The following is a 25,346-nucleotide window of genomic DNA, read 5'->3' on the forward strand; positions in this document are numbered from 1 at the left end:
TTCCATCAGGAACCCAATTAGAGTTTCGTACCCGGAGCCTTGGCTACGTTTCTGCCGTAGGGACGCTTTGGAGAGATGGTCGGGCCCATCCAGGATGGGGATCGTGTTTCCCAATTCTAGTGTAGTGGGGGAATCAGTGAGCAGAAAACATATCACGGGTCACTGTGATGGTGAACGTTGTTGGGATGAACCAAAATTCCTCAGAGAAGTCACGGAATGAACTCTTTAGCTGCTAATTGATTTAGCCACAGACTCTTGAGCAATCAGGCAGTCAGGCAAAGACTGAAATGTCTAGTGTGGACACAGAGATGGTCCTTAGGGTTTCCCTGAGTTTTGGGGGGTCCTGTGGTGCCCGGGAGGTCTATCTGTTGGCCTCATCCCGTTCTCACCCATTTTGGGGCTGTAACACCCCAGCTCTCCTTTGCACCATCCCTTATCTTAACAGAGCTGGTGAATGCTCCTCGGGAGAGATGGGAAAGTTCCCCTTGCCTACCATCCTTTGACCCTTGCCTCGGAGGTCCTCCATCAGAAGCAGAGGATTCCACTTGTCTGGGCCTGTCCAAACAGCTTCAGCACAGTCACGGTGCTGCATCTGCCTCATTGTGGGGGTTCAGGTCTCCCATATCCACCCATGAGACTTTGGGAAGGAAATGACGCAAGTGCACCCAATCCAAAATGAGAAGAAAGTCCATCCTCCAGACAACATCTGGCAGTTGCAGGCATGAGGTCCCGTCCTTGGTTCCTTTGGGTTCTCTCGAATGCTTCATGTGGATGTCAGGGGGCTCCCTCAACTAGACTTGACCCTTCAGCAGATTACGGCATCACACAAATGATGCTGTGTTCAAAGATGAAAATGGGCCCCTTTCCAAGCTGTAATCAGAGGGAGAAGACGACACATAATTGCATCTGCTAGGAAATGTATCTCTTGGATCAATCCATCGAGCAGACTGTGGCGTCCTTCCACAGGGACCGCCTTTCCTGAGGCAGGCAGCGCAAAATGTCCGGGGTATCGCCCAGCAGCAGGCACTCACGGGCTGACTCGGCTCTCTCGGGGGAACCATCCCCACGATGACGGCGTAGACTCCCGCCCAACCATGTGGCACCAGGGATGGGACAAGTGGCTCTGGGCTTTGCACTGATGGTTTTGCTTGTTGTGCAGGGCGGAACTGACCAAGAGTGTGGTGCTTCCCGAATTGGTGGAGCTGGCCCGAGACGAAGGTGGTGGCGTGCGACTCGCAGCCTTCGAGACCTTGGTCAATCTGCTTCCTGTCTTCGATACGGGTAAATCCTGATGTGGACGTTGTTCTGACCTTCCTTTTCATCCTGGGTGTGGGAGACGAGGAACAGGGGAGTCCTGTGGCCCAGAACGGCTCCATCTGTGGGCTGGACTTAGGCCCACCTTGGCTTTGGTGCAGGTCGCCAGTCCCTGGTGACGACCTCCCATCCTCTGCTCTGCTGGGAGCTGTGATGTAAACGAACAGGGCAGCCTGATCCCCTTGATGCCTGCCACCTAGGAGGTGACATGGGGCACCTCACTGATGTCCGACGGCCGAGTCGTGGGGGTTTTGGAGGTTTTGGACCACTCAAGCTTTTTGATGGTGGGGGAAAGGCATTGGTTCGATCAACACTCTTTACTGAGATCTGTCTGCCTGTTTGCAGAGTGTCCCCCTGGGGGTTTGGGAGAGCCTGATAGAGGTGGGGCATAATGCAGATGACAATGTACCGGGGTTGGGGAAGGAAACTTGGGGGAAGGGAAATGAGATGCACTTGACCAAGTCACTGCTGGAAAGGGAGTGTTTACAAAGTGTGCTTTAAAGGGTCATAGGTGGTCAGAAAGAGACGAGTATTTGTGGAGACAAGACCGACGGGGTGCTGTGGGGAAATGGTGAGAGGTGGAGGAATGGATGGGTCTTCCTTGAGATGTTATTTTGGAAGGATCCCAGAGACAGGGAATGGCACGATCCAATCAGTCTGGACAGAGAGGGTGTCTCAGGACAGTGAAATGTTTGGCGGGGGGGGGGCGGGGCATGCGGGGAGAGGTAGAGGGCAGTCTGGAGCATATCATGAGGGACAGATGGGTGGGAGCAAAAGAGCTACCTGAGTCCCAGGGGGCTGGGGGCTGGGTAAACCCCGTTGCCCCATGAGAGCAGAGATCTCTGGTTTTGAATACCTTGTCCCTGCCCCATTGATTCCTGTGGCCCGCACCCGGGTCCAGGAGCAAACACCACAGGCCTATCCTCAATGCTATCTCCTCCCTCCGGGCTGTCCAGTAGATGGAGGCAAAAATTATCCCAGCAGGACATTGGTCTGTCCTCCTACTTCCTGTCATTTGAGGGCCCTGGGTCCCTCCCAGTCACGGTGGGTGGCAGATCTCAGTTCTGGACCTCAGGCTTTGAAATCTGGTGCCACTTCACCTGGTTATCTTAGTCCTCCTGGCTCCCTGTGGCCAGGCACGTGCATACCCACAGTGGAGAAGTCGCCTGTGTAACTTCCCCGGTTTTGAACGTGCCTCACAAGTTTTCCAAAAAGGTCCTCCCCAACAAGACCTCTGGAGACCCTTCTCCAGAGAGCCCTTCCCCGGCTTACCTGGGTGGTCTGGAGTCATCCAGGCAGATGATGCATCTGTGCTGCTGGGCCGCCTGTATCGCCTTTGAAGAAGCTTCCTCTGTCCCTGGAAATCTGAAGACTGTCCCCATCAGGTCAGAGGGACTGGATCGGCTCCTTCCCTCTTGCTTGTCTTCTCTGTCCTGCCTCTCTGTTTAGCCATGACCCTCTCCCTCCTCAGGTCTTCCAGACCACTGCTCTTCCTATCTCCATGGCCCTCCTGTAATTGGGCCTCCCCTGATGCATCACTCTTCTTCTGTTCACTCGTGGCCACCTTAATGTGCAGGCCCTGCTGTGGCATGGGTGTGTCTGTTACTTTTTTTTCCTTCAGAAAATCATGTTGGTGCCTGTTACTCCTGTGAAAAGGAGCATCCTCCAAGGACTGGGGGTGCTATTTCCTCTCCTGGACTTGGATGAGGGGGTGATGGAACTGGGTGTTTGGAGATGGCGGCAGGATGGGGACCTCGTAGGCTCTGTCACGAATGGGTGGGATTGAAGATTGGAGATGTCAGCCCCATGGAAGTGTTCTCCTCTGAAGTCCAGGAACAGAGAATAGGGGAATGTCACCCAAAGCTCAAGTTCACTTCGTTTCCTAGGGTCTGAGTGGCCTTTCCAGTTTCATCTCTGAACTTCCCTTGATATCACGGTCCCAGGCCAGGGCTCCTGGAACATGGGAACCCCTGCCTTGGAGGACCACTCGCTGTGACAGTTGGGTGACTGGAGGGCCCCACTGACATCCATTTGTCTGCAGGAAGGGGGCGTCATGGCAATCACCTGAGGATACGATGTTGTCCAGGGCAGCGTGCAGTGTTGGTACACACCCAGGCCCAGTGGGGATCAAAAGTGATTCCTGGGTGGGGCACCATGAGTATAGGGATCCTGAGAGACATCCTGGGAGATGGATGCCAACACCATGATCTCGTCTCGACAGGTGGGACCCTACCACATCCAAGACGACCCTGACATATAGGCACATGTGCTTGACTGGAATCCTGAGCATCTCTTCAATGAGCTCGTCATTGACAAGCGACAGCTACATTAACAGTCTGGACATGCATCAGATCTTGTCACCATTTGTTCAGGACTCCTCCACAAGATGCTTGCCATGGATGACCCTCTTCTCCCCTCACCCCTGAATCACCCTAAGGCCTTCCTTACACTTTGCCCAAAGTCTGCTCTTCTGCCAGTGTCTGGGGATGGACTTCCTGGCAGGGTTTGCCTTAGCACCTGAGTGGACCCAGAGAGATTGATGCGTCTGAGGATCTGTAAACTCTGAAGTCTCCCACATGGCATGTCCTACTAGGTGTGGGATTGTTCAGGTTCCAAGGAAAGCCATTGGGTTGTCTATCTCTCGGTTCTGGCGCCATGTGACCGGATCCTAGTGGTTTCATCTTCTTGACCTGGCCTGTCCCCTAGGCAAGGCATAACTCTTCTCTGGAACAGAGAAGCAACTGCTTTGATCATTGGGCTACAGCTGGGATGGGGCCTTTGGGGTGGTGCCTGACTGCTCTGATTGCTGGGCCACTCCTGACTCCCAGCACCTCCTTGAGCTTCCCTTCTCGAATGGGTCCCACCCACAAGATTCCCCTTGATGGAACTGGGATGGCGGCAGCCTATGGCCGGGGACTGGCATGAACAACAAGCACATGGCACAGAAGTGGGAGTCCAGGGCTTAGGTGTCAACTGTTGTCTTGTGAGATTGGACGGGAATGTAGGGATGGAGGAGACCCGAAGGGCAGTCGGCTTCTCTACCATCCCCCAGTGGAGGCGGCAGTGGGCGGTGTCATTCTTCAACATCCCCTGGGCTTTGGCCCCAAGGCAGCCAGAGGCAACCAATGACCCCTGCTTAAAAGACAGCCTGGTGTGCTGCAGCTCAACGATAGATGGATTAGAAGGTGTTTTGCCGCCTTGACGATAAATGGATGGGAAGTTTTTCCATCCCATCTCCTTTGACAGTCACTGATGACTCTGCCATTTGCTGAGTTTGGGGGTGCTGAGCCTCCACCTTCCCAAAGGAGTGAAGAGTGAGGTGTGGCGATCAACTCTCCAAGGAGAGCGTGATGGGGGAATGGGTATCTATGCAGGCAGCACTGATACCAAAGGGCAGCACTCATAAAAAAAGAGACATCCCATTCATTACTTCCAAAGGAAGAAATTTCTGCTGTTAGTGTGACGATCAAACTCCTGCCACACCAATTTCCATTCCAGTGTCATACAGAGTCTCAGGTAATAACGGGCACCACTTTCTCAAAGAAGGCTGCTTGTCTGGCATGGTGGTGGGGTCCCACCAGTTGCCCCTGAGAAGGGTGTCCCTACTGAGGCGAGTAGCTCTGAAAGGCAGGTCTGGGCCCACAGTTTGAAAACTGGAGAGGCCCACCTACACTCCTTACATGGAAGGAGACCCTCAGCAGTCTTGATGGCAGAATCCTTTGGGTACTGTGATGGTACTCTCTGAGGACAGATCTGCGCTGGTATCCGGGTCCCTCGTGAGACCCCAGATGGGACTACGTGGAATTGGCCTGCCGGTGACATGGGCCGCAGAATGGGGGAGGAGAGGTCTGTGTGTGTCATCTTGAGTTCCCCTCTGTTCTGTGTCCGTGAGGCCCTCTGTGGAAGGAGCTGAGATTGGGTTGGGGCAGACTCTTTTTGGACCGACCCTGAGTGCGACAATGCCAACCGGGGTCAACTTGGGGACGTAGGAAGTGACCATCTTTCAGAAGCTAGACAGCACTCTCGGAGAACGTGCAGGATGAAGGGTCCCAGGGCCCTGCCCTCAATGCCTGTGAGCGTCTGAACAGTCCTGATATCTAGGGACTCGAAATGGTTTTTTCTGATTCCCACCATCTCCATCTTAGCTAAAGGTCAGCATCTCTCTCAGCCATCCTCCTTCTCTTCCCCACTGATGGCAGTGTCCATCGAGGTTCCTTTTGGTTGTGCTTTCACCAAATTGGGGGTGGCACCCAGGACATTTGCAAAAGACCCCAAAACAGTTGGGCAGAGTTTGGTGGGAAGGAATACAAACCCTAAGGAGCTGGGAGGAATGGTCTTGATGCAACAGAAAATTGTGTTGGTTATCTTAGCCTTTTTCTGTCTCAGTGAGAGCAGGATGAGCCATCAATAGCATGGGATTGCAGTTCTGGTGACATGACTTGGGCTTGAATGCGTGGGTGATGGGAGGCAAGGGGAGAGAATGGACAATAGGGGAGATCCGTGGATCTGACTGGGTGACTGCCGGGGCACTGCCATGAGAGAGACATGGGAAAAGGAGAGATGTAAGCTCTGGGAGGAGATGCCCTCGAGGAAGTCTGAACAAGAATCCCCTGGATGCAAAGCACATTTTCCTTTGGGGTATGGTCCCAGAGGAGGTCATGAGATCCATCTCTGGAAGCCTGGAGGGACATAGTGTCCTAGGCCTTTGTGGAAGTAGCGGCAAGCATGGCCTGCCTGAGCCCTGGAGGTCTCTCTCAACTTGAGTCCTGGGAGGTTTAGTAACAGAGGGAGCTATGTTTTCGGAAGAGACACTAACATGGATCTGTTGGACATGAGCCGGGTGGGCATCTCCATAGAGAACCCTATGCTCTTTTTTTCAGAGGACCGGAGTCAAACTGTGCTCCCTTTAGTGAAAGAATTCTGCGACCAGTGTTTCCAGGCAGATGAATCGATTCTGGTTTCTTTCTCTCTCCACCTGGGGAAACTCTGCCACGGACTAGACGGTAGGAACCAAGAGGCGCGAGACCACCCCCCACCCTCCCCAAGGACGCCAGGGAGAAGCGTTCCAGCTCCGCATTTGTCCCCTGTCCGCCGAGAGCCCCCACCGATTGTGGAGACAGGGTCTTGGATGATCTGATTTCCGGGACAATTCCACCGCTTTGCCAACTTGGCGCTTCACTGGGGGAGGTCGACCGAGGGCATCAAGAATTCCCAACATTATCAGCTTTGTTTGTGTATGTTTCCAACTCCTACCCCCACCTGGTTATTTGATGGGTGCCCACTTTGTGTTCCCCGGGGATGCATCTTCTGGGATCTTTTGTTGGAGTTTCTCGGACTGTCTATATCCAGATCGAGTTCATCCTCTTGCAGGGCTCCTGGTATGGGAGTCGGCGAATCATGCCTGGAGATGCCCCGTCTCCCAGGGGGAAGGGGCCCGAGATGATTCCATGCCATCAAGACATCCCCTCGTTCTTCAGAGGTCTCACTGGACCTCTGGCTCTGGAACGGGGTGGTGGTGAGAGGGTGTCATCCAACTGATTTTCTCGATGGAGTGATCCATTTGTATGGGAGTGAGATACTCGTCACAAAAGCGCATCACCCTGGCCTGCATTGCAGAGAGATGATTTTTTTTACATCAGGGATCCTAACTGCGGATCAGCATTTGAGATTCTTGGAATTTTATAAGAGACTCTGCACACTGGGGTTCCAGCGGGAAAATGGGCTTGACGAGAATCAGACGTCACCGGGGACCCTGGAACGGGAGAAGAGATATATCTGTGTGCGGAAGAACTGCGCCTACAACTTTCCGGTGAGTCTGAGCTGATCTGCAAGAGACACATGGAGGGTGCTCCCAATGAATGGCCAGTGGTCCAATTCCAACCTTGCTCACTTTACCTTACTGGATGTATGGGTGTCGGTGTTTCCTGCCCCCAAATGGAGCTTCACATGAAACCGGCCCGTGGATCAGCCACTCCAACCCTCTCCTGGCACCACTGTCTGTGCTGTGCTATCCAAGTCTGTGCTGACTGCAGGGGGTTGGCCTTCTCTGGGCCATCACTCTCAGGATACCCGAGCCCGGAGGATGACCTGGGAATTGGGGGAGGGGGTGGCTAGATCTCTCCCCCCGCAACCCCAACACCCGTCCACTGGGGTTTCATCTCTTTGAGGCCCAGGGAGATGAGGATGAATACCAAGTGCGTGTGTCTCTCCTTCCTCATTCATAGATGGATTGGAATCTCTCGAGGGATACTTCCCGGTGCAGAGAAAGGTGGGGGCCCCGTGTAAACCCACTCCCCATAGGGTTGCCATGCATCACTGGAGAGGGTCCTATGAGACTTCTGTCATGCCCTCTCTCATAGGCCATGGTCATCTTTGCGGACCCCAAGAAATTCCACCCAGAACTCGGTTCGACTTTCTTCCGCCTCTGTCGCGACCCGGAAGTCCCAGTCAGATACGCCGTCGCCCTTGGTTTCTATGAAGTGAGTGTTGGGAGTGCTCCGACCACCAGCAAGATGAGTGGCACCTTACAGAACCCTGTTGTCGAATGAGTGCGATCATCATGGATCCCATGAGGTTTCCACCTGAGGTCCCAGGTGGCAACACAATACTCTCCCCTGATGCGATTGGCCCACCCCTCTTGGAGATTGGAGTCGGGTGGGTCACGAGGCATGGGCTCTCTGACTCTGAGCATTTGGGAAAACATCGTGGAGGCGACAGTTGCCAGCCATGCGCAAGCCCAAAGGCGAGGATGTCTCTGTTGATGCCTTGTGTTCTGAAAGGCTGAGGGGAACTGAAGACAGGATGTGACTGAGGTTCCGGATAGGGCCCCATGAGGAGATATTGTCTTGGGAAGGCTCTGGGGCCTAGAGAAAGTGGTGAAAGAGCCGGGGGGCCCAGGCTGGAGGGAGGGTAACATGGCAATGTCAGGGACGAGGAATGGTGAGGGGTGGTGGGTGTTCAGTAGAGTGCTGTCTGTGACCTGAGACATGGGGCCGAAGACTGCCAACCCTCTCACCCATCTTTCGGGTCTGAGATGGAAAAGACCACCAGTGTTCTCTTCTATCCATGCCGAGCACCCGTGGAAAAGAATGGTGGGGCTTGAGGCGGGACTATGCCACCATGGGCAGTCTGTTTGCCAGTTGGGTTCAGGGCTGGCCTTCCTACTACAGGAACTGACTGCTGGGTGACACTTGGAGCTCTTTTTTGAGAAGTTTGGGCGGGTAGCACTGTGATGTTCCTTGATGCCTTGATGCCAAGGGTTGTGTGGTGCTCCCCATCGGATCTCTTCTCAGTGGTTTGACAGCCTGACTGTCCTTCTGTTGTTGATGATTTCAGGTTTCCAGGCTTCTGGATTCTGGAGTGTGTCTCATCCATCCTGAGCTGGTCACGCTGCTGCAGGACGAATCACTGGAGGTAAAGCACCTTGCCTTATGGCTGTTCTATCATTCTGGCCAGAGTGACCCTTGTCCTACTGGCTAGGGTCCTCCTGGGGTCAGGGTGGGTGGAGCGGTGTTGGATTCTCCAACTGTCGGTTTACCTCTCCTGTCCATCTTCTTGCCCTGTTACCTCTCACTGGCTGTCCTCCAGCCAGGAAAACAAACTGCCTCCCCATTACACCCGGCCCACTCTCTCCATCATGTCGCCAGCCTGCATCCCCGCTCTGCTTTCCTTCTGGCCTCTCGGACTCTTCCATTCCCTCCTCTCCCCTCTCGACCATTGCTTCCCCACCCAGCCTCCACCTGCCTTCCATTTCAGGCAGGGAGCCCCTGTCGCTCCTACATGCAGTGTTTTGGTTTGGTGGCCGCCTGTTTGGTGCAGGGATGGGAGAAAGAGCCCGGGCCCCCTTGGATGGCATGGTACACCATAGGTCACTCACCTGGTGCACACAATCCATACCCTGGGTGGTCATTCTTGCACCGAGCTCACCAGGCCCCTCTCAGGCTAGGCCCCCAACTCAGTGACCAGAAGGGGCAAATGCTGTGTCTCTGACGCAGCAAAGTGCCGGATGGAATGCTACATAGAGAAGCGGCGTGGCATAGTGGATAGAGCAGGGGCCTGGGTTCTAATCCCAGCTCCGTCATTTGTCTGCTGTGTGACTTTGGGTAAGTCATTTCACTTCTCTGGGCCTCAGTTACCTCATCTGTAAAATGGGGATTGAGACTCTGAGCTCCACAATGGGACAGAGACTGTGTCCAACCCGATCCATTTGTATCCACCCCAGCGCTTAATACAGTGGCTGGCACATAGTTAAGTGCTTAACAAATACCATTATTATCATTATTATTATTACATTCCAAAATGGCAAATGGCTTTCTCTCCCCCACTGGGATCCCGGGGTTGTCACCGGAGGGGATGTCATCTGACAGTGGCTCTGTGCCACTGGCAGGCCAGAGGATAGGGCTTTATGGCCATCCTGGAGGAGTTTTGTGGAGTAGTTGTACCAGAGCTGCCTGGACAAGGTGTAGAAATGGGATGGACCTGGAGGATCACCACCACCTAATGCTGTCTCTCTAGCGGCTGCTTCTGTTGGATCCTCTGGAGTGCTTCACAAGAGGCACCATTCCCTACCTTCATGCAACCTGAAATGGAAGGCGGGCGGAGGCTGGGCGGGGAAAGCAATGGTGGAAGAGAAGAGAGGAGGGAATGGAAGAGTCCGAGAGGCCAGAAGGAAAGCACAGCGGGGATGCAGGCTGGCGACATGATGGAGAGAGTGGGCCGGATGTATTGGGGAGGCAGTGTGTTTTTTTGGCTGGAGGACAGCCCGGGAGAGGTAACAGGGCAATAAGACGGACAGGAGAGGTAAGCATGACAGTTGGGAAAAAGCCAGGAGATGGCACCGAGAGTCATGGGGTCCCAGGGCATGCAGAGAGAAAGAGATGAGTGGGAGATAATAGGAGGCAGGATCATGTGTGGATAGAGAGGATGGCTTTGGGTCGTGACCATCCATCCACCTGCATCTATAGATATGTACATCTCTACTGTGAGCAGGTAGGTGGCTGGAGTGCTTGCCCAACTGACTTTGGTGTCAGACGTGAGATGGCACAAGCAGTCCCCAATAAGGTGTACTCATCCGGGCTCTCTCCTTTGTTCATCCCAAGTCCCTGCTACAGTTACGGGCACTTCCAGGGTCAGGTCAAAAGCTGGGTGGAGTCCGGGATCCCATTTGTCTGACTCTCGCTGTTGCAGAAACCATCCTCCATTCACTCCTCCATGTCTTCTCTGGAAGGTACTGGATGCATTGACAGAACGTCTCCCAGAGATCCTTGAGCTCGTCACCTCTGGTGGAGAAAGCACTGCACAAGAGCGCAAGGTAGATGGCCAGGGTGGGTTCCCTATGATCAACCACTCCACCTCTGACCCCTGCACCCTCAGGGTGGTCAATGGGCCTGGGTCCAAGTCCCTCCAGCAAGTAATAGCTCCCGGTCAGGGATTGTCGGATTGGTGAGGTTTGCTCAATCTCCCTGATCCTTGTCACCTTGAACCCCAGATCCAGCCATCGAGGCTAGGCTTGGGGGAGGGATGCTACCATTTTCAAGGTCCGGATCGAGAGAGGACCACCACTCCCCCCCGGGGGACGAATACATCTCCCTCAGGGAGGGCAGAGTGGGCCTGAAGCTACCCTGAGGCAGACACGGTGGGAGACATGTGGATTCAGGTCGGTCGCCTCCAAGCCCCTTGGCACCTTCTCTGTTGCAGCCGTCTCCTGTCCCTGACCTGATTCCAGCACTGACTGCGGCAGAGCGGCGGGCCGCGGCCTCCCTGAGATGGCGGACTCATGAGAAGCTGCTGCGGAAATTGGCCTGTCTGCCTCATGTCATTTCAAGTGACCAGATCTATCGCCGCTTTTTACCCAGGGTGCTGGCGGTCGTGACGACTAACGTGAGCCCCGCTGTTGTCCTCTCTATCCCTCCACTGTCACTCCCATTTCCTTCAGGGCCATGACCCTGACTATGCGGGAGCTGAACAATGTCGGGGGTGGAGAGCCCTTTGCCTCATTACAGGGTTTGGGTGGGTGTTGGAGGTGGTCAGTGGGATGGTTCTTCTCTCGTCCCAGGGAAGATGACAAAACAAACCCCACGCACCTGCTTGCGGTCTGCTTTCCTCAGCGGGGTAATCACCTTCCCTCGCCTTTATAGGGGTAAGGTCAGAGAGATGCTCCGAGAGCCCCTGGCATCAGATTGGTGATACTCAGGTGGTCACCGTAGCTCCTGCCATCCATTCCCTGTCGTGGCCTGGGCCTGTCCAGACAGAAACCTGTCACTTTGAAGTGTGGCCCAGGGGGACATCGACCTGGACATGGTCACATCAGGACCAAGAGCAGGATCTCTGGCATGAACGAGCTGTCTATCTCTGGCATGAACGAGCTGTCTCTCCAGGAGTTTCCCGGATTTCAGTTGCAATCTATTGACCGCTCTGCCAGTAGATGGGAAGGACTCAGAAAGAGAGGAATGCCCCCTCACCCCCAGAAGCCTAGGAGAGTCTGTTAGCGATGGCATTAAGAGAGAGGCCCTCATTGTGCCCTGTGGTTTGGAGGGTGTGGGTGAGGGGAATGGTGGGGGAGATATGTGTGTCCTGTGGGGCTGAACACTGGGGTGAACTGAGGGCCCATGGATGGCTGAGGGTCTGGGAATCTGGACACGTTGCCAGAAAGGCCCTTCTTTGGAAACTCTGAAGGGTGGACCTGTCCCTGCATCCTCCCGGACATGCCTGCTATGGTCGGACATGAGTGAGATCTCGGGGGATGGTGGGGAGACAACAGTCGGTCCTATGGAGATGTAGCCCCCATTGCAACAGGCAGGCTTGGTGGCCAGACTCTGAATCCGGCGTGACACCTCAGCACCCACCTAGACCTTTGATTGACACTGAGTTCTGTGGAACTTGAGATCGTGGCAGCTCTCAGGGCATCTTGTTGGACTTCAGGTTCATGGTGTGTTGAAAACCCCCCTTGATATGTCATATCCAGGAGACAGGCAGGGAATTGCATGGTTTCCTTTGGCCCTGTAGGGGCACCAAGGTGTTAACAACTTGGTTCCATGGTGGAATCTTTGGAATGTTCTGTAGACAATGTGACTACTTGGGTCTCTCCAGGTCGGAGCATTACCAGAGGCAATGGAAACAGCTAAGGTTCCATTATGGGCTGGTCACTGGCCAGCGGGGCCCTCGGCAGAATCTAGAAGAGCACGAGGAACCCTGCCATATGAACCTTTGCGACTGTCAACATATCTGAAGAATATCCTGTGGCCTTCTCCCGTCCATTTCTGAATTTTTTTCTCCCAAATCACATTGGATGGCCTTTCTGTCCCTAACCAATCAAAAGTGCCTTGTGGGTGCTGCTGTATCTCTGCAACCTCTGAACTTCCTTTGGGATGGAAATACATGGGTCCACGTACCCCGATTTGGGGCTTGTGTATTCTCAAAACACATCTGCCTGGGCCCAAGGACAGTCCTGAGAGCAGTCCTGAGGGATCAGGGACAGATCCTGGGCAGTATTCATGTCATTCCATCTTGTCCTCCAATCAGGTGGGGACCGGACTCTATCTGGCAGCTATTACTCGACTTGCAAGTTCCTTTCTCATTGATCTCTTTGCAGAATGTCTTACCTGTCCAAAAGGCCGCATCCCGGACTCTGTGTATCTTCTTAAGGTACAATCGTAGACGTGAACAGAGGCGTGAGGTCATTCAGAAGATAATTGAACGTAAGCCATCAAGCTGTCTCCTCAGATTCCCTTCCATTCCCTAGAGATCGCGAGTTGATGATCCAAATCGAGATCTCGAAGAGGGATGTGACTAGGGGATATCACCCTTCTCTCCTACCCAAAAAAGCCCCCAGGATCACTTTGAGAGTGATCTGGACCCTGTGGGGCCTGCCTCCACCAGGTCTCAGGAGCCTGAGTTTCTCTGTCCTAGGGAGTGGGTTTGGGGATCTTTTACTCATCCCACCTCATAACCCCACATCCCTATCTCCACCACCTTGCTTCACCTGAAGCCGAGGGGGTAATTGGGAACCAGCCTCTCTTCCTGCCAGCCCCATGCCACATCTCCCTGGACCCAGGCTCCTCAGTCCCCTGAAGTAGGCCGACATAAAGAATTCCTTCCACCATTCCTTCGACTGGGTCCCCTGCCCTCTGGAACCTGACATCCTTTCTGGGCACCCCATATTCCAGTCTTACCCTTGGGCAGCTGAGTTCTCTTTGTATCCTCTCTCCCCATCTCAGTTTGGGAAAGGCCAAAGAGATTGGCCCAGAGTCCAGGTCACCTGGAGTCCCAGCCCTACAGGGGCCAGAAGGGTAAGTCGGTAGCTGGGTGGGATGTCATCCACCTGGCCCAGCAGTGCTTCCCCCTGAGCAATCAACATGGTCCCGCCGGAGATGTGGGGGCCTGACCTTGCTTGCTCTGTCCGAAGCAGTGTTGCATGTTGCCTTTTCTCGCCTCTCTCAGAACTTGGTCAAGGGAAGAGCTGTTGGAATAGGCTGCGGTTTTTGGATACCTGTGAATTTATCATTGAGATCTTCTCCCGCTCCTTTTTCTGTCAATATTTTTTTCTTCCTGTCCTGGAGCTGACGCATGATCCAGTGGCAAATGTGAGGTATGGGGGCGTCCGTCTCTAGGAAACGTTGCATGGCTCAGTTTTCATTCCGGGTGCCACATGAGGTCAGAGGTGCTCAGTCTTGATCTGAGAGCCTGGAGCTCTTGCGGCTCACCAGATGGGGCCCACCAGTTGGGGATCTATAGGGCCAGTTATTTCCCCTCAATGTCTGGCCCAGCACCAGCATGCTCAGCTGCGTCCCCAGAGCCCCACTGCCTGTAGTGGTGGGTGGGCTTCCCTTTTCGGCCATCTCCCAGAGGATCCCCCAGCCTTCCCCTTTGTATCTTCATCTTCCCCATCCATTGTGGGGACCCCTCTGACGAAGGCCGCATGATCCTGCCCTCTCTGAGATGCCAAACCCAGATTCCCAGTTTGGTGGGCTTCAGCAACCCCACCCATGATCTCTTGGATTAGATTGTGATTAAACTCAATGCTGGTGCGGTGGTGACGTGCTCTGTTCATGCAGTGTGGTCTGGGAATATTCCTCTTCCAACAGAATGAAACTCTGCCACCTGTTGCCCAAGGTCAAATCAACCCTGAAGAGTTCAACGGACAAACGTCTGCTTCAGCAGTTGGAACTGTGTGTGAGGAAGCTCCTCTGTCGGGAGAAAGATAAAGATGTCCTAGCCCTTGTCAAAAAAGTGAGCATCTCTCTCTGATCGCAGAATCAGTCCCTGTTCCCAAGGCAGGAACGGGCATCTTCACGCCCTGCAGTTCAGACATACAAATGGACGTCCTCCAGGGTTGTAGACTCCTCTCTTGGGGCCAATCTTTCTCCCTGCCCCCTCTTGCTAACCCTGGGCAAGTACCATTTTTAAAGTTAGGTGGTCACCAGCTTCCCCTATAGAGTGAGGTCTCAGCTGGGGAGGTGTGGGTGGTGGGGCTGGGATGGTCTCCTGGGAGCTGAGGGAAAGCAGGAAACCTCTCTGATGGGTTTGTGATGGAGCTGGGAAGGGGAAGGCATAGTTGCGAGTGGGGCAGGGCATGGAATGGTAGAGATCAAGGATGTGGGAGAGTGGCATGGTGCCCTTCCAAAGTCACTAGGGAGGTCCCGCACTTCTGTAACTTCCTTGGCACTGGGACGAGAAGTGGTGGACCTGTGATGGGACCTTCTCGACCAGATTGGTTCTTGGGAGCAGTAGGGTTGAATTCTAGGATCCGATGACAGCCTTGGATTTGAAACAAAATGCCCCATCGGCACCGTGGTAGAGGGATATGGATCTAGGCACCATTTCTTGGAAAGTGGACCTCCCGTCCAGAATTAGTAGGACCTCATCGCCACCTTGGGACAGACTCCCCATTAGAGAGTGTCAAAGGGTCTGAACGGAAAGCAGACAGCCCCAGTTATATCCTCCCCTCCCCTTCCTCTGTTTTGTAGACCGTGGTAGAGTTGGACAAGATGGAGGTAGCATACATGGACACTGTAAGTATGTGATTGGTTCATGGAGAGGCACGTCAGGTTGATCCTCCATCTGACATCTGATGTTTCAGATTCCATCTCACTGTCTAGTTTCAGGAAAGATTTTCTGAAGAAGATTTATCAGATCAGGAGAAAGAAAGAGAAGAGCTCCTTCTTTTGGAAATGGTAGGCTTTTCTTTCTTCCGGAGCTTTGATCTGGACAGAGTATGGGGGAGAGGTGCCCCCCAGGGGAAGCCAAGACATTCTCACGACCCAAAGAGAGGTGTGTCTGGGTGTGGGGGCGGTTTGCCCTGGACGACAATGTAGGGCCGAAGGAGATTCTGGGGAAAACTGAGGGTCAAGTCAACTGCCTCTGGGCCTTCCTGGTATTCCTCAAGAGCTTCACCACACCCAAAGCCCCTGGGTTGTGTGCTAGGGGGAATGCAGGGAGGTATGTTGCTGGATGAGATGCCAGCAGAACAATGTCCCTTTGTGCATCAGAATATAGGATTTTGAAAGTGATGGGATGGAGAGGTCCTCTGGGATACCCCTCCCCTCCTTGCTGTGATTTAGTCATGGGCTCCTATGGAGACTCCCAGATGAGGCTTCCCTGGAAAGCTGGAAAGGGGAGAAGACCCAACTTGCCATGAGAAGTCATCCTTGGCTTCTGCTCTCTTTCCTAAGGGAGAATTCTTCCTCACCCATTCTGCCCCATGAGCGAAATAGAGGGCCCTGCTTCCCTTCATTCCATCCCAGTGGAGGAGTCCGAGTGTTGGGCCTGCCACCTCTCTGGATCTCTGAGGAATCACAGTGGTGGAATGGCCGCCCCATGGTCTCTTGGTGACTGGGCAATATGCCCCCCACCCACAGCTCAGGCGGATGGGCAGAGGGATTTCCAAGGTTTCTGGTGGGATGGAAAGAGAGCCACGGAGATGACAGTTTCTCATGGAGGACGTAAAGAATGCTTAGGGTCTTGAGGACTTACTGTGATCATGAGGCCCATCAAATACAAACCTCATTATTTCCATTTTGATATGGCCTCTGTGAGCAAGAATATACTCTGGCTCAATAATTTGGCAGCCTTCTCAACTGGGTTGTGACAGCATTCAGAGCAGGTTGGTGTCCTTCCTCTGTTTCCAAATCTGGCTTCTGCAGTGGGGTGAGCAGAGCAAGAGGAACTTATGAGCGTGCAGAGGAGTGACACAGTTTCCTTTCGGGTGGACAATTTCCACGTGTAGGAGATTCATCTCGAGCCTGTGGATGAGAACTATTTCACACATCTCAAAGCCTGCACAGTGCAAGCAATTGCACTTGACTTTGTGACCATTTTGTCAACAGGAACGGTTAGAGAAAGAGAAGCAGCAGACCAATGGAAGACAGAGCAGCGATAAAGCACTGGAGAAAAAGCGTGAGTCATTCTCTCATTTTCTCTCCCTCTCTCTCATTCATTTCATCATGGTCTTTTTGGACTAAAAGGAGACATAGCCCCCAAGACACATGGCCAGGAATGCAAATTAGACAGGTCAAGTTATCTTGGATCTGGGCATTTGGCTCGAGGTTACTCAAGGCACACAAAGCAAGATAAAATGCATCGATGGTCTTCTGTGGGATCAAGCCCTGTGGGAAAATTGAGGGGGCCAAAATTCCCTCATCATTCCCATCTCCTGAGGTGGAGACAGATATGAAAAACCTTAACAATTCACACATTTAACATAGGTTTAATGGAACTTTGTTCTAGGCCGAGACAGTAAAATGGCACCATCTCTGGTCCCGAATCTTTCAACTGTCATTGTTGGAATCACCACCCCGGCTCCGTCTACAAGTGAGAATCACCCTACCCACCCGGCTTTGTCTGTACCTCATCTCCCCTAGTTTCGCAGACTTGCTCTGTTCCTCCCTGCATCCTTTTCTCTCTCTGACCTAAGGGATTTCAAAAAAGCCACCATTAGCCTGGGAAAAGATGGTGCCTCTGGGATTTGAATCCATATCTAGGGAGTGGTCAGTGGGCCAGGCCCCCTGGGTGAGTGCTTTCCTGTCATCATGAGGGACCAACGGAGGCGCACGCGAGTGCTGAAAAGCATCAGTCTCTGTTTTGTGTCTTTTGATGGATTTCAGGCCGAGAAATCAAGGGATCCAGATTGGTTCGAAGTCAGTCCTTTGGCGGTCAGGCTCTTCACTCCAAATCAGGCCATGTCGACAAATGCGTTAAGTATGTCCTTTGCTCACCTGGATGTTTCCCCTCCATAGGGTCACCGAGTCCCGAAGCTCAGTCAGACCCATATACACTTCTGTGAAGCCCCCTCACTGTTAGGAAACACTACCCCAAGAGGTGGCCCTATCACAAAAAACAATGGCTGCCCCAACCAGCAGAGGAATGTTGAGGGTCTCCCTGTTGGCTGAGCTGACGATCGCGATCACAATTGAGACAGGTATCCATCTGCCAACACCTAAAATGTAACCTATAGATGATCCGTGACCAGGTCCCCTTGACCGACAGGGTGTTGAAAATTATCCTTGAAATGGGCCACATCGTCAACACCCCCAAGACACCCCTGGGTGGTTGCTGATGGTCATCTAGTGTTCCCGGATCTCAGAGAGATGATCGGGTGAGGCAGGGATGGACAGATGGATGGACAGCCCGTGGCTTTGTCATTGAAAGAATTGGGCCGGCTCACTGTTTAAGGTCACTGTGGGGGAGGAAAGATGCTCCTCCCCATTGTGCTCGTGATCTGGCTGGACCAGGATTTGCTTTGGAATTCTGCCCTTGGGTTGTCGAGGTAATGGCAAGTCAAATTGGTCTTCTCCCTTCCCGTCTCTCAGGCCCGCAATCTCGGTGTCATCCTTGACTCGTCTCTCTCATTCACCCCACACATCCTATCCGTTACCGAGACCTGCCGGTTTCACCTTTACAATATCGCCAAATTCCTCCCTTTCCTCTCCACCCAAACGGCTACCTTACTGCTACGGGCTCTCGTTATATCCCGGCTAGACTACTCTGTCGGCCTTCTCTCTGACCTCCCTTCCTCCTCTCTCGCCCCGCTCCAGTCTATTCTTCACTCCGCTGCCCGGCTCGTCTTCCTGCAGAAACGATCTGGGCATGTCACTCCCCTTCTTAAACAACTCCAGTGGTTGCCTATCAACCTCCGCTCCAAACAAAAACTCCTCACTCTAGGCTTCGAGGCTCTACATCACCTTGCCCCTTCCTATCTCTCCTCCCTTCTCTCTTTCCACCACCCACCCTGCACGCTCCGCTCCTCCGCCGCCCACCTCCTCACCGTCTCTCGGTCTCGCCTATCCCGCCGTCGACCCCTGGGCCTCGTCCTCCCGCGGTCCCGGAACGCCATCCCTCCTCACCTCTGCCAAACTGATTCTCTTCCCCTCTTCAAAACCCTACTTAAAACTCACCTCCTCCGAGAGGCCTTCCCAGACTGAGATCCTCTTCTCCCTCTACTCCCTCTACCACCCCCCCTTCACCTCTCCGCAGCTTAACCCTCTTTTCTCCCATTTCCCTCTGCTCCTCCCCTCTCCCTTCCCATCCCCTCGGCACTGTACTCGTCCGCTCAGCTGTATATATTTTCATTACCCTATTTATTTTGTTAATGAAATGTACATCGCCTCGATTCTATTTAGTTGCCATTGTTTTTACGAGATGTTCTTCCCCTCGACTCTATTTATTGCCATTGTTCTTGTCCGTCCGTCTCCCCCGATTAGACTGTAAGCCCGTCAAACGGCAGGGACTGTCTTTATCTGTTGCCGACTTGTTCATTCCAAGCGCTTAGTCCAGTGCTCTGCACATAGTAAGCGCTCAATAAATACTATTGAATGAATGAATGAATGAATGAATGCCAAAGCAGACATCCATTTTGGGGGCCATGTGAGAGTTGACTGGGAAGGAGGCAGGGCCCTCTCGCTTGATTTGAACGTGTCCAGCTACATCATTGACCCATCCTTGTCTGATTGGATTTATTTTAGCCAAGGTTTTTCCACGGGCTATCCCCTGACCCTCTCTGGCCTAGGAAAGAATCCTTCGCAATCATCGACCGGTGAGTGGCCACCTGACCCGCAGCTGAGTGTGTGAATGAAGTCCGGCTGTATGCATCGGGCAACCTCATGCGAGCTGGGATACAAATTTGTACTGTGCTACCCTTTCTCAATCATGCCCCCTGCTCACGTGAGCAGCTGCAGTGATTTGCAGAATGTGTTCTACAACAGGGGTGGGAGGGATGTGGCGGGTGTTCCTCCTAGATGTACTGCAGCTTCTCAGAGGGAAGTGTAAGCTTTTAAGTGAAACCTGTGAGCTTTCAAGTGAAACCTATGATCAGTAGGCTCCCAGCATGTTTGTGAGAAGAGAGGGGATGGGGGGGTGGGGTGGGGAGGACTCTTTCCAGAATGATGGATAGATATTTCCAGACCCCTGTCTGGGAGTCTTCAGTCCATCTCTACCTTTTAAAAGCATCCATGTGGCAGCAATCTGCGGGGCCCTGTCCTGTATTTTTCCCATAATTCTTCATGTGGCCGTCTGGCAGCCCCCCAACTCAAGACCATCGTTTAGGGGCAGGGAGTAGAGAGGTTGTAATTCTGAAAGTGAGATGGGAGAAAACCGGAAAGGGGAATCCTTCCGGAACACTATGCCTGTCCAAGTGGGTAAATCTCTGTCACCCTTAATGGGCTGCTACATTGGAAGCCCTTGGTGAAGAGAACAGAACATGTTGGTGTGGGCCGCTGGAAGCCCTTTTCAGTTCCGAGGGCTAAATCCCCCTTTTTGTACTGAACCTTAAATGGACCCATACAAGGGTGATATGTCAAAGCTCAATGGATTCAACCATTTCATAACAAACTCGAGATCTGTGGAGGGGGATTGGCGCAGTGAGTGGTTTGTGTTCTCTTACAAACCAGCAGTCAGGATGGGTGTCATTTTCTCTGTGAGGAAATGACTGAGGTACTTAGGGGAAGTATTTGAGGCTAGTGATGATACTTTCTTTCCACTCACGAAATGTGGGTCTCTGTCACCCCAGAACTACTTTATCCAACTCATGTTTTCACTACTTAGCGTGGCTCAGTGGAAAGAGCCCGGGCTTTTGAGTCAGAGGTCATGAGTTCGAATCCCAGCTCTGCCACTTGTCAGCTATGTGACTGTGGGCAAGTCACTTAACTTCTCTGTGCCTCAGTTACCTCATCTGTAAAATGGGGATTAAGACTGTGAGCCCCACGTGGGACAACCTGATTCCCTTGTGTCTACCCCACCGCTTAGAACAGTGCTCTGCACATAGTAAGCGCTTAACAAATGCCAACATTATTATTATTATTATTACTTCCAAACCCTCTGCTCCACCTGCAGCATGGGCCCCCGTCCTCCTACCTGACCGAAGATGGAAAGAGAAGAGAGGGAAATAGAGATAAAGTAAGAGAAAAAGACAGAGAGAGATAGACAGGCAGACAGACAGACAGACATGGATGATCCTTCTGACCTCTGGCTGCATTTGTCTTTTTCAGACGATCTGTCCCGGATTCGTGACATCCCTTTGCCTGGCACCTCCCAGATAGCTGACTCAACCGACACAAAGAATGACAGCCACAGAGATCCTCCACGACGGAAGGGCTCCACGTAAGTTGTCGCCAAGAAACCGGATGGTCAAACGCCATTCCTAGGCACGACTGTTCCCGCACCTGCTGATGGTGATCACTGTCAAACACTTTGCTCTGTAGATTGCATGGCCCCCGTAGAAATGGAGGGTCATCTTTGCCCAGGTCATCTTTGTCTAGGAGTGATTTCATATGAGTGGTAGTTGTATAACACTCACTTTAGGGCGATCTCTGTGCCTCAGTTACCTCATCTGTAAAATGGGGACCAAGACTGTGAGCCCCATGTAGGACAACTTGAATACCTTGTATCTACTCCAGTGCTTATAGAGAGGTGCTTGGCACATAGTAAGCACTTAACAAATATTAACATTATTATTATTATTATTAGGTGTGGTCCCCAAGGTCTGAGAGGGATGGAGATGGGGATTCCACTCCCTGTGGTGAGGCACAGGTCTCCTAAATTCTGCCCTGTGTTCTTCTTCTCCCTGTGTGGAGGTTGCATTTCTGGGTTGGGCCTCAGACCCCACCAATGGCAGGATGGGAGAAAGTCCACCTTGTGGGGTCCTGGTCTCATCTGGTTCGGTCCAGACGCCCATGGTTTCAGTGGAGGGACCGGATCCCTGGGATATCTTTGGTGGTGTTTTTCCAAATGGAACTGCACAGAACCATTCTGACTTTTGTCGAGAATACCCTGGCCTCAGTGCCAATTGGAAGTGGATCCCAGTGAAATAGTCACACTAGAGCCGGCGGACTTTGGGTGAGAACATCTTCTCAAGAAAGTGGCGGTAGAGACGGTCCATTCTCACTAACCAAAGCACATCTCCCAAATTGGAGAGAAACTGTAGCCCGCTCGATATGGTGCACCTTGCCACTTCCATCCGGGAGAGGTGGACAAGAAAAGATGTTCAACAGGGCAGGCTTCTTTAGCCACTCGTCTCCCTAATCGAGCTCCATTTTCCCCCTTTGGTCCAATGGGATCAGAAGGGGAAAGCAGAGTATTGTTTCCAAAGATCATTTTTTTCTCAATTGCAATTACCCGCGTCTGATGGATGGATAACACGATGGGGACAGAAGGACATTCTCTCTGTTAATCAGCCCATATATGAATCATAAGTAGAGCATTCAAAATTCCCTGCTTAGGTGAAACCAGCCACCTATTCTCTGATGCAAGTAGCACTGGAGTCACTTCTTTGTGAGGAAGCTTTCTAAGTGAATTTGAGAAACTGATTTTTCTGGACTGTTCAAAGTACCACCTCCCTTTTAGGATTCTCTTGGACTTTATTAAGGAATGGGGATTAAAAAAAATATGAAAAGGTCTTCATCTCTGCCACAAGGCCATTTAATGAAGAACGCAGTTCCATGTCACTTCCGACGACTGTGTCAGAACAGATCCTTTGACAAACTGAGAGGTTCCTACAGAGCTTCCATTTGAAAATAGTTATACCTACTGAAGTCACACAATAGTAGTTTTCCTATAATTCAGACAATATGGCTTGTTCAAACTATCGTTTGTAAATACAACCCTTCAGATCTAATTCAGAGGTCAAAGGAAAATTAGAACATCCCCATGCCCTAGAAACTTTCCCTCATCTGATCTCCTAATTGATCCCAACGTCCTTCCCATCATTAACCTCGGTCGAAGCGACTGTTGTGTATGATGTGGAGCAGAGGCATTTGATGAGAAGTATGGCTTGCAGTATCTATGATCCTCATGCGTCCGAGGTTGTAGACACCGGAGGGTCTGTGCTGAGGGTTGGCGGGAGGCAGCAATTGTGTTGTTAAATGCTATTGGCTTGCTTGGATTGAAATGACACCTCACTGGTGTGAGTGGTGGTAGCCCAGATTGATGAAGTACTCTCAGTTGGGGGGAACAGGGCAGGCGGGCTACCTTCCTTCTCCCTGAAGGTCGAAAGGGAAGAGACAGCCAGGAGGGGGCTCACCTTGACCCTTCGAGGGTTCTGTGCCCATGCTGGTCCGATACAGAGAGATTGCAGACATGACAACAGTAACCCTTTAAGTAGGACATTAAACTTGAAAGTTATTGATTCATTCATTCAATCATATTTATTGAGTGCTTACTGTGTGCAGAGCAGTGTACTAAGCTCTTGGAATATAATAATTCAGCAACCGATAGAGACAATCCCTGCCCAACAATGGGCTCACAGTCTAAACGGGGGAGACAGACAACAAAACAAAACAAGTAGTCAGGCAAGTAGTATTTAGGTACAGTTTCCTTCAGAGCCTAAAACCTCTTGAGGAGGTTCCACATTTTAGTCTGGTTTCAGATGGCAGTAGATGGCTCCAGGTCAATGTAGCTGCCATGGTGCCCCAATCAGTGGGTCTAAGATCTTTCCTAAATAAAACTTTATTTTTTGTATTTGTTAAGTGCTTAGTATGTTCCAGGCACTGTACTAAGTTCTGGGATTGATACAAGGAAATTGAATACAAGTATATGGGGCTAACAGTCCTAATCCCCATATGACAAATGAGGTAACTGAGGCAGAGAGAAGTGAAGTGACTTACCCAAGGTCACACAACAGACAAGTGACAGAGCCAGGATTAGAATCCAGATCCTTCTGACTCCTATTCCCGTGCTCTCACAAGTGTTTAGTACTTGTGCACACAGCAAGCACTCAATAAATGCCATTGATGATGTTGATGATGGTGACATGGAGTGTTTTTCTTTTTTCTTTTCTCCCCTCTGTTGACATTTGGTGGGAATCCAGAAAATCAAATCCCTGATCGGTCCAGCAGACGAAAAGGAGACTGGAGGCAGCTGAGGGTCAAGAGTGGTGGACAATGCTTCTCCTATGAGGAGTGGGGAGGGAGGCCATCACATCTGACATTGCCCTGCCTGCCGTGTCCTGGGGACCTGTTAGAGATTGTCTCGGGCAACGGTCATATCATGTCCCGCTTTTGCAGAGTGGCATCTCATCGACAGCTCACCATGACATCAGACTCTGTAAAGCACACGCCTAGATCGTGACCACTGCCTGCTGCATCGGTCATAGTCTGAGCTCCTTGGCCTTTGCCCCGATGATGTTTGAGTGTCAAGATGACCCCTGGTGTGAGGGCGGATCCGTGGCCTTTCGTCAGATATTCCCCTGGCTCAAAAGTGGACCAACCGAGACATCACAGAACGGACGCCCAAGGATGGAGTACATCCCAGGAAGTTGCCAACGTGTTGTTCCAATAGCAGTCATCTCCAATCCAGAGCAGTCTAGAGAAAGAACGCTGTGGGTTTCCATGAAAGTTTAGGCATTGGTAGTGAGAGACGAAGGATTCTCTCCATCTCCCCAAATGGTTTCTAGCTGAGCTCTTCCATTTAACTGTCAGCATCCCAATGGAAAAGTCCATCACACTGTGGCTGATGGCACCTGAATGCTCAAAGGTTCCATCCAGTTGTGCCTGTAGAAGGCAGATGGTTTCTCTTACACTCCTGCCTGAGTTTTGGCCCGAGAAGTTGTCCTTGCCTTGTCCTTCTCATGCCACTAGCAGCCTTCATGCATCTAGGAAACCAATTTTTTCCGACCATCGACCCAGGGTACGACAGAGAGGATTTGCTCAGGGAACACAAACGTTCACAGGCGTCGTTGGTTTCTAGAGAGCTTGACTTGTTGATTGTCTTTTCTGTTGCATTTTCATATGGCATCTGGATGTCCTCTCGGACGCCTCGTGGCGCAATGCTCATTTCTACAAGAGCTGTTGGCCGGTCGTGCTGTGTATTTTGAGGAATAAAAGGAGGGAAGAGAGCAGTGTCAAGTTTTCTTCTTTATTTGGGGGTCATTGTTTTCTGGTTGGGCATTCTCCCAGGGACATTGGCATCCTGCAGGGCCAGACTGGGGATTCTCAGGTGTTCCCCTCTCAGTCAGGCTGGTCCTCTGGGCCATGGTCTCTCTCCAGCTGTCCATCTGTCAGAAAACATGACTTGTATAGGGCTGATGTGGTGTGAGGGACGGGGTGGCGAGGTTGGCCAGGGGACTTTTCAAGCTGTGAGCTTTTCATGAGAAAGTTCAAAGAGTGCCTTGAGGCAATGTACCCTTGTTGGAGGGTCCTGGTCTCTTCCCGCGGCAGGTATCAATAGACTTGCAATCTTGGATGGTTACCTTGGCCACGTCTGCCTGCAGATGGGAGTATTGCAGCAGTGCCTCTGCAGGCAGAGCTCCGGACACGTGAACCACTTTGTTTTGGAAGTGCTGTTCATGACCACTTACAAGACCTCCAGGACCAAGGCTTGGGCTTCTCTATCGGTCCCGGAGAAGGCAGAACTGTAAAACGGGGATTAAGACTGTGAACCCCACGTGGGACAAACTGATTACCTTGTACCTACCCCAGTGCTTAGAACAGTGTTTGGCACATAGTAAGCGCTTAACAAATACCATTATTACTATTATTATTAATAATAACTGTTGTCACTGTGAATTTTCTTTTGGTCATTTGTGGGTCTCCACATGGGCTCTGATG

General features: G+C 52.1%; 1 protein-coding gene across 3 annotated transcripts in view; it reads left to right on the plus strand.

Annotated features, from left to right (window-relative positions):
• PPP4R4 (protein phosphatase 4 regulatory subunit 4) overlaps window positions 1-25,346 on the plus strand; it is a 46,778-nt gene that overhangs the window by 13,775 nt on the left and 7,657 nt on the right. Inside the window, exons 8-25 of one of the 3 annotated variants that reach the window (XM_029060468.2) lie at window positions 1,160-1,281; window positions 6,195-6,317; window positions 6,954-7,123; window positions 7,674-7,793; window positions 8,650-8,727; window positions 10,541-10,624; window positions 11,011-11,193; window positions 12,905-13,010; window positions 13,753-13,900; window positions 14,397-14,541; window positions 15,279-15,323; window positions 15,411-15,485; window positions 16,638-16,707; window positions 17,038-17,121; window positions 17,415-17,508; window positions 19,272-19,342; window positions 20,793-20,904; window positions 23,609-24,637. In XM_029060468.2, the coding sequence (XP_028916301.1) occupies window positions 1,160-1,281; window positions 6,195-6,317; window positions 6,954-7,123; window positions 7,674-7,793; window positions 8,650-8,727; window positions 10,541-10,624; window positions 11,011-11,193; window positions 12,905-13,010; window positions 13,753-13,900; window positions 14,397-14,541; window positions 15,279-15,323; window positions 15,411-15,485; window positions 16,638-16,707; window positions 17,038-17,121; window positions 17,415-17,508; window positions 19,272-19,342; window positions 20,793-20,904; window positions 23,609-23,624 (1,846 nt within the window). In that variant the 3' untranslated portion in view covers window positions 23,625-24,637. Of the gene's footprint in view, window positions 1-1,159; window positions 1,282-6,194; window positions 6,318-6,953; window positions 7,124-7,673; window positions 7,794-8,649; window positions 8,728-10,540; window positions 10,625-11,010; window positions 11,194-12,904; window positions 13,011-13,752; window positions 13,901-14,396; window positions 14,542-15,278; window positions 15,324-15,410; window positions 15,486-16,637; window positions 16,708-17,037; window positions 17,122-17,414; window positions 17,509-19,271; window positions 19,343-20,792; window positions 20,905-23,608; window positions 24,638-25,346 lie in introns of those variants that run through there. The other 2 variants (XM_029060460.2, XM_029060478.1) reach the window with 2 other exon arrangements.

Source organism: Ornithorhynchus anatinus, chromosome 1 (genome assembly GCF_004115215.2).
Source record: "Ornithorhynchus anatinus isolate Pmale09 chromosome 1, mOrnAna1.pri.v4, whole genome shotgun sequence".
Taxonomy (NCBI): Eukaryota; Metazoa; Chordata; class Mammalia; order Monotremata; family Ornithorhynchidae; genus Ornithorhynchus; species Ornithorhynchus anatinus.